The following is a 12,078-nucleotide window of genomic DNA, read 5'->3' on the forward strand; positions in this document are numbered from 1 at the left end:
CCCTTGCATGTCCATGCAGGGCTAGCATAGTGCTGGGGTCTGAAGCACAGTAGCGACAGGGGCGCAGCCTAACAAGCGGGGAGGCAGGGGTTGCACTCAACCATGGCACAGGTAGCTGACAAAGGTGCATATTGGGAGTTCGGGAGCCCGGAGATGGGTCCGAACCGAGGAGAAGCAGGTACACATGCACAAGCTGAGCTGAGGAACACAAGTGCAGGCTGATGCCTAATATTATGAGGCGGCACCCGGCATGTAGCATCTCCTCAGAGGACCGCCTGGCTGAGCCTCGGAGGCAAGACTAAGGAGCCGAGGGGAGTCACAGCGTGAACACTGGGCCAGGTTGCAAAGTGGGTGGTGGTGTCAGGAGGGTGGGGCACTGGACGAGAGCAGCACAGCAGGGCTAGGACCCCTTGAGGTGGAGGCTGTGTTGAGTGCTGGTCTCAGCCTGGATCGCCTAGAAGACATTACACTCTACTTAACCAAATGTGGCAATTTTCTCAGTCAACGAGATACCCTTGAATTTGGTCAATGTTTAATTTTACGTAATACAATTGGTTTATTCAATTTGTTGGTTTGTAAAATTTAAAACGTATTTGGAGATAATTTGCTAGGGAGCCCACAAAAGTTTGACTGCCTAGGGGCCTGCACAGGGTTTAATCCGGCACCGATTTTATATCTATAAACATACCAGATTATAACCAGCTCTGACCAAACCCCTCCTAATTCCCAGCAACCTCAATGTGGGTTTTCTGCCATCTTATAAAACACGACAAATGAGTAAAAATATGAAGATACTCTTTGAACGTGGCAGACGCGTCCTCGCCAAAACAGATTCTTTGATCGTTGCATACATTAGATATAAAGCTTTTAATACACTCTATATACTCCTACAGGCTTTCCTAAGTATGAATCCTCTTATGTTTGATAAGACTGGATTTCTTAACGTAGCTTTTCTCACATGCAGGTCACTTGTATGGCCTTCCCCCGTATGGATCCTCTGATGTGTGTCTAGACTGGATTTATGAGTGAAGAATTTCTCTCATGCACTCGACTGGAATGGCCTCCCCCCAGTATGGATTCTCTGATGTTTGTCTAGACTGGATTTCTGAGTGAAGAATTTCTCTCATGCACTCGACTGGAATGGCCTCCCCCCAGTATGGATTCTCTGATGTTTGTCTAGACTGGATTTATGAGTGAAGAATTTCTCTCATGCACTCGACTGGAATGGCCTCCCCCCAGTATGGATTCTCTGATGTTTGTCTAGACTGGATTTCTGAGTGAAGCTTTTCTCACATGCAATGCACTGGTATGGTCTCACCCCAGTATGGATTCTCTGATGTTGGTCTAGAGTGGATTTCAGAGTAAAGCTTTTCACACATGCCGTGCACTGGAATCGCCTCTCCCCAGTATGGATTCTCTGATGTGTGTTTAGGTTGGCTTTCTGAGTGAAGCTTTTCTCACATGCAGTGCACTGGTATGGCCTGTCTCCTGTATGTATCCTCTGATGTATGTACAGATTGGAGCGCTGACCTAAGTATTTTTCACACTCCTTACACTTATAAAGAGTTTGCCCTTTGTGCATTGTCTTGTGTATGTTTAGATTTGACCGATTAGAAAAGCACTTTCCACAGACCCGACACCCAAATGTTTGCTCCTGTACGTGGTCCCTCACATGTTCCATAAGTAGTGACTGACGGGTAAACGGCTTTCCACAGTACATGCATTTTTGGGGTATCTCTTTAATAGGAGATGCCTCGTGTCCTATGATGTTGGATGGATCTGTAAAGCTTTCCCCATGTTCGGTACATGCGCCGGATGTTCGACTATCCTGCAAGCTTGTTGATTTCTTGTCCCATTCAGTGGACTGGTCATGTCCATCTTCACAAACAATTCTCTTCTTCCTCTGGACAGCACTCCATCTTGGGTCAGCTCGCAACCTCTTAGTTTTGGTAATGGCCCAACTTTCTGTTGAAAAAAGAAAAGATTACAGAATCTATTTTACCACAATTGACAGTACAAAGGATAATTTGTGTTCAGTCACTACAACAGATTAAATAAATTACAACCTCTACTGACGCAACTATCACACAGAGACACTTTTGAATGTCTTTTATGATGCAATGAGTAACGCTTAAAAGGACAAACACTTCTTTGGGTGAGCGAAGGGCGACACCAACATGGCATCAGGTCTATTTTTTGTTTTATTAAACTGCATGGGCACACACATTTTGTTTGTGGGTGTGCATTTTTTTTATCCTTCTGGGATCAGCTACCAGAATGTGGTCTTTCACCCGTCAGTAATGCCGGATTGTGTGCTAAATGGTGGTGAATTCATACATATCTGGAGCATAAGAGGCAGAAACCAACAAAGATTAAACCCCGCTTCCAGCCGCACATGTCTACTGGTATTATCTGATCATTGGTGATATAGAAGCCTAAACCCTGCTTCCAACCGCACAGGTCTACTGGTATTTTCTGATCAGTGGTGACATAGAAGCCTAAACCCTGCTTCCAGCCGCACAGGTCTACTAGTATTTTCTGATCAGTGGTGACATAGAAGCCTAAACCCTGCTTCCAGCCGCACAGTTCTACTGGTATTTTCTGATCAGTGGGGCCAGCTGAGCAGTGGCACAGAAAGCCGCTCTGGTAATATTGCATTCTGGTACGAGTGGGCCCTTTAAGGGACACGTCCAGCTCTTATTTAGCATCATGTACTAGGTGCAAAGATGTATGGAATATAAACACATCTGTTCTAGAATTAAATATCTTTCCACTCACAAATAAGGGTCCCATGGGAATCGCGATTTACCTATTACTCCAAACTTCAAAAATAGGGAGTAAAATACTTGCACTTAATTCTATTTGATGCAACTGGTGGAACACGGTCATAGGAAGTGAAATGACTGGGCGCTCAACATGGACTACAGTGGTCTTGCCCACCCTTCCTCACTCCAGCATAAATAAGAGCCTCAATGAGTAACCCCAGGAAACCATTCAAAGAACTAATCAGGTTTGCCTTAAAAGTTAATACCTGTACTTCCCAGCAGAATAACTGATACAGTACCCGTTTCTGTAACCTGCAGTACTTCTGCAAATCATAGTTAACAGTTATACAAGATATAGTAGATGGAAGAAGCTTCACAGATGTGATTATTCAAACGCATCAGCAGTTGCACACAGGTAGAAACCAAAAGGTGCAGTATCCTAGACTGTTATTAGAGGTCTCCACCATCCATTAATGCAAACAAACAGCACATTTCCTTAATGGCAGTAAACTGCTGAAACTTCTGACTGCATTTAAAAAAAAGCTAATTTGTCCATCAGCACCAAAGATTGGGTCCCCAGCCTACATAATCAACCTCCCTCGATTGTCTCCTCCCTTATTGTAATTGTAATGGGTTATTTATAAAAAGCTTAATACCCGGAGGTTTCTAAGCGCGGACCCGGGTATCGAACCTGTGTTGCGCTGCATCGGCTTGCTTCCAAGATGAGCACGTTGTTCCTGAGCTATCCTCCCTTACTACTCAGCTCCTGTGTTGACCTACAATACTAGTTGACAGGGAACATGAACAGAGGAGATGGGCTCCCCTGGGGATTGCAGCAGTAAACCACTCACTGGGTATTTGCATACTGTGACGAATCATGGGATCACGTCACTTCTCCCCATGGGGAAGCCCTTCCATGTGAGGCTGCTACCCAACATTCCCCATAGAGGTGGTAAAATGTGGAAGGACCTCTCAGAGAGAGACTTTTGTCATGGGGACAAGGACTCGTATTCCATGGTGAAAATCCCTAGCCCTCTAACTCCTGAGACTATCTGATAATACTTCTGTATGTAATAGTAATGTTTCTTCCCTGCTTTCTATAACACCTGGCTGAGCGGGAGACCGCTGCTGCTGCCGCCGCCCCTCCTGCACTGGTGAGCCCCTCATGGGTATTTTGTTATCTTGTGGGCGGATTGCCTTGATTTTCAGGTGCCCAAGGCCTGCTTCCTTCTCTTCCCTCCCCGAACCTCTGTTGTTGTTCCCTGCCTCCTTCGTGATTGGCCAGTGCCTTATTCTTCCTGATCCACCCTGGGCAGCTGTAACGCTCACCTGATTCCCGTAGAGGCGCCGGTCTTGACTGGGCGTATACCGTATCTTCAAAGGTGATGTGTAACACACGGCTGGCTCTTTGGGCTGGACCTCTGTGCACTGTATGTCTGACTCGAAGGGTAAGATGTCTGCAGATAGAAAATATGGGATTAATGAACTGGGTTATTGAATGTCTCTCTCTTCTTCCCTTTCTCTTCTCCTGTAGAACCTTAGTTCTTAGTTAAGTTAGTTAGTTAAGTTAAGTTAGCACCTTAGGTAAGTGAACGCCGTGCTCTCCATCTGCCTCGGGGCAGGGTGCTGTAACCAGTTTCTTCACTGGATAAGGGGAGCAGGCCTCTTGACTTCAGAGGACTGCTGTCCGTCGTTTACTGCACGAACGGTAAGTTTCGAGTAATTCTAATGTCTTTAAAAGTCTTTAGTAATGATGTCTCTTGTTTTTGCAGGGTTCCGGCGATGGCGGATGACGGGCTGAAGTGAGTTGAAGATGGAGCCCGTGTGATGAATGGAAGCGCCTGGAAGCACGTAAGCAAGCGCTTGTTGCCTGCTTCACGATGCGCTCTAACTGTCTTTTTATTTTGCAGGTACAAGTTCGGAGCGACTGCAGGGTGCCGGAATACCCACTGGGTTAGATGTGGAAAGGAGTAATGGCACGTGAGTATTAAAGTTCTCCAATGTCTTTAAACGCACCTTGTTTTGACTTTCAGATGCGGGATGCAGCGCCGAAGGCCTCCGGAGCGTGCGAAGAGCTGGTAAGCTTTTGTCTTTCAGATGCCGGAATGCAGTGCGAAGACCTCCGGAGCGCACGAAGAGTAGGTAAGCCTTTGTCTTTCAGATGCGGGAATGCAGCGCGAGGCGTTGGTGACAGCCGATGGACCAGGTAAGTGAAGCGCTGTCACTGAAGACCATAATGCTAACCTGTTCTTTCTTGTCTTTATAGGTGTTGCTGAAGACTGGATTCAGGATGGTAAGCCTTTTTCCTTAGGCCCAGGATCAGATGCAGAAGACACGATGAGCGTTCTGCTGCAGAGGATGCAGAATAACGCAAAGCAAGATTCATCCATCGGGTGTGGTTTAAATAGCCTCCTGTAGTGCTTAGGTGTCTCCTTCCACAGCCACGCCTAGGTAAGAAAAGAGTTCCTGCTTTCCAGAAGAGTTCCAGTGTTCTGAACCTAGGGAGTGGCTCCTGCCCCACCCAACAGGAAAAGTAGTTCCAAACAGAAGAGGATCAGAGGCTCAACTGGCAGGCAAGTAAGCAGCATGGTCTGCTGGAGGTAAGTCCACCCAAGCATTATGAGCCCGGTGCCACCGGTATATTTATGAGCCTGGTGCCACTGGGTCCAAAAGGTCCCAATTGGGACTGGTTGGCACTCGGAACCTGGGTTATGGATCTGCTTCCAAGGGAGTTGGGAAAACCCTGACCTTTTGGAAGCAGAGATCATGACAGCAGCCCTCTGCCCGGTAGCCCCCTACAGTAGCGTCTCCTGTTGTGTCTGTTGGTGTACACAGGAGACCCCAGTTGTCAGTCTATCTACCAGAATAGCTCACAAGCTTCCCTGCCTACCCCCCCTCCAACTTCAGTCTCTTAATCCCAGGGTCCCCCCCCTTACTTGTATCTGTATAATATTCACCTATCAGTATTATATTGCATTGTGAAACCTAGGCCTTTCCTCCGTCTATTCAGGATTCTTAAACTTAGGTGCGTTATTCCCGTTGTTTTTATAATACGCATTGTATCACTATTTAAAATTGTTGAATTGTGAAACCTAGGCCTTTTCTCCCTCCATTCAGGACTCTCAAACTTGGGTGTGTTTCTTCCCGTTGATCTTATAATATGCACTGTATCAGTATTTAAAATTGCATTGTGAAACCTAGGTCTCCTCTTCCTCCATTCAGAATTCTCAAATGGTGGTGTGTTTTTCCCGCTGTTTGTATAATATGCACGATTTAAAATTGCATTGTGAAACCTAGGCCTTTTCTCCTTCCATACCGGATTCTCAAACTTAGGTGTGTTTTTTCCTGTTTCTATAATATGCACTGTAGCAGTATTTAAAATTGCATGGTGAAACCTAGGCATTTTCTCCCTCCATTCAGGATTCTCAAACCAGGTATGTTTGTGTGCTCTATAATCCTGCGCGTCGTTGTCTTGTCCTACTGCTCACCCTGCTTGCCCCGCACTGTCTTGTCTGCACACTCTATTGTCATTCTCTAGTGTTTCCCCCCTCCCTTCTACTTCTCTCCTCTCCCACCTACCCTATGGTGCTCTCTGTCTCCCCAAACTTTTCTAACTGCTTCTCTATCGACTATCCTGCTCTCCTCACTAAATCTGGTAGGAAGAAGTTTAAAAAGGATATCCTCGTCTCCAACCCAGGCCTCCCTATTGCCGACACCTACACCAGTGCTTCCACCAAGGAAACTCTTACCGACATCCTCTTTGTTGTTCCTTCGCCTGACCTTTGGACCCCTCATATGGTCTCTGTGCTCTCTCCCTTCTCTTCTCCCATTAATGGTGGCACCCGGCGGGACGCCCTCCTGACCTCCTTCCACTCTTCCAAGGTCATCATTAATGTTTACTCGAACGGGACCATCTTGGAACAAGGCCCTCAGGCCAACCGTCACCTCTTTGATAGACGCTTCCCGCTCCTCATCAATTTCCTTTCTTCTCCTGCTGTCCCCTCCCCCCTTCCTCGGCTACCTTGCCTCCCCCTTCTGCCTCCTCCGTGGCAACCTTACCTTCTCCCTCCCTTTCTGCCCCCTCTCAGGCTCCCTCTACACCTCCGAAGGGCGTACCTCTGATCTGTACTCCTCCCCGGAAGTCCCTCAATGATGGCAACCTTCTCCATATTGCCACTCTTAACTCTTGCTCTATTGTCAAACACTCCTCTGACATCTGCCGCCTTCTTGAAGAACTGGACCTGGATGTCCTCGGTCTCACCGAGACACAGTTTATGGCCAGCTTTGTCACTAGCTTTGTCACGCTCCTACCTGACGGCTGCAAGATCCTCTCAGCGCCCAGGTCCAACTGCTCTGGAGGGGGTGTAGCTACTACATCCGGTGGCCTTTTGGTCACGAAATTTCACGCCAGCAGAAATCAATTACGCCATTACAGACAAAGAGCTATTGGCCATTAAAGCTGCCTTCAAGGCCTGGCGACACTACCTGCTGGGGGCCAGGCACACCGTCACCGTGATTACGGACCACCGAAACCTCCAGTATCTGAAGGGAGCGAAGGCTCAATCGTCGCGGCAGCTACGCTGGGCACTTTTCTTCACAGAGTATGACTTTGTGATTACGTACAGACCTGGGGTTAAAAACGGCAAAGCTGACGCACTCTCCCATATGGGCACTGACGAAATGGCGCTCGCGCCTCCGGATCAGGTGACCATCATTCCAGAAAATAGAATTCTAGGCATCACAACCACCATGACCCAGGATGAGCTCCTATACGAAATTCGGCAGGTCCCAAGAATAACCACAAGAGTGGAATTCCAGGGGGGAGCACTACTGTATTAAGAATCAATTGCTGTATTACCGTAACCGGCTATTTGTACCGGTGAAGGAATTGCAAGAACAGGTAATCTCCAAATACCATGACTCCCTCATTGAAGGCCATCCGGGAATCGCCAAAACCTTGGCCAAGGTAAAAAGGAATTACTGGTGGCCAACTTGGCGGAAGGATGTAATCGAGTTTGTGTTATCTTGTGGTATCTGCGCCCAAAATAAGGCGTCAAACAAAGACCCGCCGGCCTTCTACAGCCATTGGATATCCCGCCACCCCCATGGCATACATTATTGTTAGATTTCATCACTGATCTTCCTCCGTGTCAAGGATACAATACCATCCTGGTAATCGTGGACCTATTTTCTAAAATGGCTCATTTCTTCCCATTCAAGGGTCTGCCGACTGCATCTGGCCTCGCCAAGGTCTTCCTTGAACACGTAGTGCGCCTGCATGGATTCCCTTCAGTCTTAACATCAGAACGTGGAACCCAATTTGTATCCAGCTTCTGGAAGAAATGCTGCTCATTGGCCCAGATTGACATCCGTCTGTCCACTAGTCACCATCCTCAGACCGACGGCCAAACGGAGAGAACGAATCAGACTCTCGAGCAGTACTTATGCTGCATGCTCCACCAAGGAGAAGGGGATTGGAAAGAACTTCTATGGGTCGCTGAATACGCCTATAAGAACTCTCTACATAGTAGTACTGGACAAACGCCATTCTTTACGGTGTATGGGAGACACCCACGCACTTCTGAACTAGATCTCCCCACAACCCTGGAAATGCCGGCTGTCGAGACTCTGCACACAACCATCACTCAGGCCTTCACTAAAGCTCAAGAACACCTGCAACAAGCTAAGGCGTGCCAGAAAAGGTGTGCGGACCAGCTTCGCTCCGAGGCCCCTGTCTATCAGGTAGGAGATATGGTGTGGCTAACCTCTGAAGAATATACCAATAAAAGGGAACACAAACGTTTCGCCCGCGGATCTTGGGACCATACCCAGTGGAAGCCATAATTAACCCAGCAGCTGTGAAGTTGACACTACCAGCCCGCATGCCAATACATCCAGTTTTCCATGTATCTGTCTTGAAACCAGTCAAGCCTGGTACCCGAGTAACTACCCCACCTGAGCCTGTCATCGTTCAGGGGGGAACCTGAATACGAGGTAAAGGACATTTTGGACTCTAAGTATGTGAGGTCTAAACTCTACTACCTAGTGGATTGGAAAGGGTACGGACCACAGGACAGAACATGGGAACCCAGTGAGTACATCCATGCTCCACGTTTACTTCAGCGTTTCCATTGAGAATTTCCTTCCAAACCAGGACCGGGCCGGAAGAACCACTTTGAGAGGGACCTTGGAGGGGGCCGGGGGGGGGGGGGAGTGCTGTCACGACCTTATCCTCACCGAGTGCTCATGCGGCCCTAAAGACTCTATTCGGTCCCCCTCTGATCCCTTGGAGCCAGTCCTGGCGCTGTTGGCATCGGAGGCGCATGCTAGGACGGGGTTTCAATGGGCAATGGACAAGTATGGCCGCCCCCATGAGGAACGTTGGGGAACTGCATTCGGCAGTCTAGCATCCAGGGCGGGGCTCGCCCCGAAGGCACCTGGGATACCTGCTGGGTATTTCAATCACACCCGCTTAGAGGCACGCGCTTCGCGTTATTCTGCTCTAGCAGCATGACGTTCACCGGGTCCTGCTCAGCATCCTGGCCTGCAAGGGCGAGAATAGGCAAAGAAGCATTGCCACCCTTACCTGTTCAGCGGCATCCTCCGACAACCGAAATCGACCAACGCTTTCCTCCGGCACCATCTCCGACATCGTGTGAGCTTCTTACCAGCCCATCAGGAAGACCATCTTCTCCACGACATTTTCCTCCTCCTTGGGTTCTTGAGAACCACTTGTCTTCTATTCTTCTCGACCTGCAAGACAACAATAGCACAGGTAAGCCATTAGCAAGGACGCTCTCAGCGACGCTTGGCGTTTCAGCTTACCTTCTCGTACCGAGCTTCAGCATCCACCTCAACCTCCAACATCTGCAAGAAAAGTGGAGAAGGTTATTTGCGTTTAATCCACTAAAGACATTGCTCTCATCTTCATCTTCAAAAAACGTACCTGAAGAAAACAACAGAGTCGCAGCCGGTCTGGACTCCGGCCCTCGCCAGTGAAGATACTTAGCAGAATGGTGCCATTGACGACGCGCCCCTGCCCAGCGCGGCAGGGTGGAGAGCTCATCCTTATAAAAATCAAGGTGAGAGTCGTTCCAGGGGAACCGCAAGGGGAACGGGAACCTGGGAGGTGGGTCGCAAGGGAAGGAACAGTAGTTGAACTTCACCTCCTGTCTTCTAGAGCCAATCCTCGACAGCACGAGCTCCAGGGAATGGGAAGGGACCGAAAAGCATCCCGGCCAGTCGAGAGGCGTCCCCGTGGATACAAGGTGAGCTGTACAAAAACTCAGGACATCCTGTCCTCACTCTCCTCCTATCGCCTCCCTCCCCCCATTCGCTGCTCCTCCTCCAGCCCTTCTGCAGCCACCCCCCCACCACCTTCTCTGCCTTTGCCTTTTTCTCTGCAGATGAGGTTTCTAGACAAGTCCAATCTATGAAAGTCTCGTCGAAACAGGTTCACCCCTGTTCCTCCAAAACTATCAAGGATCATATTGACTCCTTGGCTCCTGCCCTGGCAGATTTCGGCAATCACTCCTCTGCCACTGGAGTCTTCCCATCCCCCCTGAAGCACTCCCTTGTGCACCCTCTTCTTAAGAAACCCTCTGCCGACCCCTCCTGCCCAGCTAACTATAACCCAATCTCCATCACTCCCTTCCTGGGCAAGCTCCTGGAGAAACTGGTCATCTCCCAGCTTAATCTCCACACCGAATCTGTTGGTTGTCTTCATGACCATCAGTCTGGCTTTAGAGCTGCCAGAAACACGGAAACGGCTCTCCTGAACATCTGTGAAGACCTGCTCTCCAACCTCGACTCCAACACCCCGTGTGTCCTCATCTTGCTTGATCTCTCTTCAGCCTTTGACACTGTCAACCATACCATCCTGCTCAACCATCTCCGTGATAACCTGGGTATCACTGGTCAGGCTCTGGCATGGCTGACCTCTTTCCTCTCCGACCGACCCTCCCAGGTCCAACTCGGGTCCTTCCTCTCTGAGTATCTTTTTCTCTACCTGTGGTGTCCCCCAGGGATCTAACCTCTCTCCCTGGCTCTTCAACCAATATCTGGCACTCTTTGCCCACCGCATCGCCGCTCTCTGCCCTAACTTTCAGTGCTATGCAGATGATACTCAGCTCATTTTCAGGCTACCCTCAGCCTCCTCCTCTCCTTCCCTCATCTCGGACTGTGTCTGTTATCCAGGAGTGGTGTGCCGCTAATGACCTCTGCCTTAATGCCAGTAAGACGGAGATTTTACTCATTTGCACTCGCACTCCCTCCTTCCCTGCAGCTGTCTGGCCGGCCTCTCTTGGCCGTCTTCCTGCAAGGCTAAAAACCTCGGGGTCATCTTCGACTCCACACTCTCCTCCTTCTCCCCTCACATCTCTGATGTCACTAAGAAATCACACTACCAGCTTCACCTCCTCAGAGGTATTCTTCCCTTCATCTCCTTCCCCCAGAAGCTCACAGTCTCCAGAGCCATGGTTCTCTCCAGACTGGACTATTGCAACAGCCTCGATCTAAATCTGCCTGCCTCTGCTCTCCGCCTGTCTTGAAATGGGGAAAACTTCCTCGGGACCAGCCCTTGAGAGCAAAAATTACCCAATTCAGCCCAAAATGCAGGTTCTATTGTGCCGAGCAGTGAACTCATGCTAGTGACAAATGACACCTTCAAAAAGTTTAGCATTTATTAGAAACAGTGAATTTTAGCAGCATCTTGGGATTCAAGTTAGAGAAGATTACAAAACACAAAACTTAGACGAATACAAAATATAGAGAAACATAGAACTTAGAGAAACATAGAGAAACACAGTCTTACGCCCCTTCAATCAGCACTGGGAGACCCTGGCCCTCATAAACTAGCTGTTGCCAGCCCCGCTCAGAGGACAGCGCTGCAGGGTGCTGACAGAGCATCAGGTTCCGGACACTCGATCTTGCTCGAACCAAGTCCACGGATCGATCTCCCACCTGAGTCATGTGGGCATGCATTTTTGTAATCTCATGCTGTCAGTCCATGACACACAGTTCCAGAACTTTCCCTGTGCAAAATATAGGCTTGCTCATGGAAAAACCCAACTCTGTGATGCTCCCTGCTCGCTCCTACCCCTCCCTTGGAGCCCTCTCTGCGAAAGCACTGGAATGTTCTTATCAGCGTGTGGGCAAGGCCGTACCAGGCCTTCTCAGGGAAACAGGATTTGTTTACGAAGCCATGCAGGGCTACAGTTAGAAAGGCAGAATATTCTACGAGAAGCCGAGATGAATTAACCCCATGTGAGCAAGCTCTAAAAGGCATGTACTCATAGCTTAGTGTTCATAGCGC

The 12,078-nt window shown here is 48.9% G+C and overlaps 1 protein-coding gene across 2 annotated transcripts in view; it reads right to left on the reverse strand.

The window, feature by feature from the left end:
- Positions 1-515: 515 nt before the first annotated feature.
- LOC138565670 (zinc finger protein 239-like) overlaps positions 516-12,078 on the reverse strand; it is a 206,896-nt gene continuing 195,333 nt past the window's right edge. For both annotated transcript variants that reach the window (XM_069642996.1, XM_069642997.1), the window contains exon 3: positions 516-1,965. In XM_069642996.1, coding sequence (XP_069499097.1) covers positions 1,208-1,965 — 758 coding nt within the window. In that variant the 3' untranslated portion in view covers positions 516-1,207. The remainder of the gene's footprint in view (positions 1,966-12,078) is intronic.

The sequence above is a fragment of the Ambystoma mexicanum genome, chromosome 1p, assembly GCF_040938575.1.
Source record: "Ambystoma mexicanum isolate Mex_15411 chromosome 1p, UKY_AmexF1_1, whole genome shotgun sequence".
Taxonomy (NCBI): Eukaryota; Metazoa; Chordata; class Amphibia; order Caudata; family Ambystomatidae; genus Ambystoma; species Ambystoma mexicanum.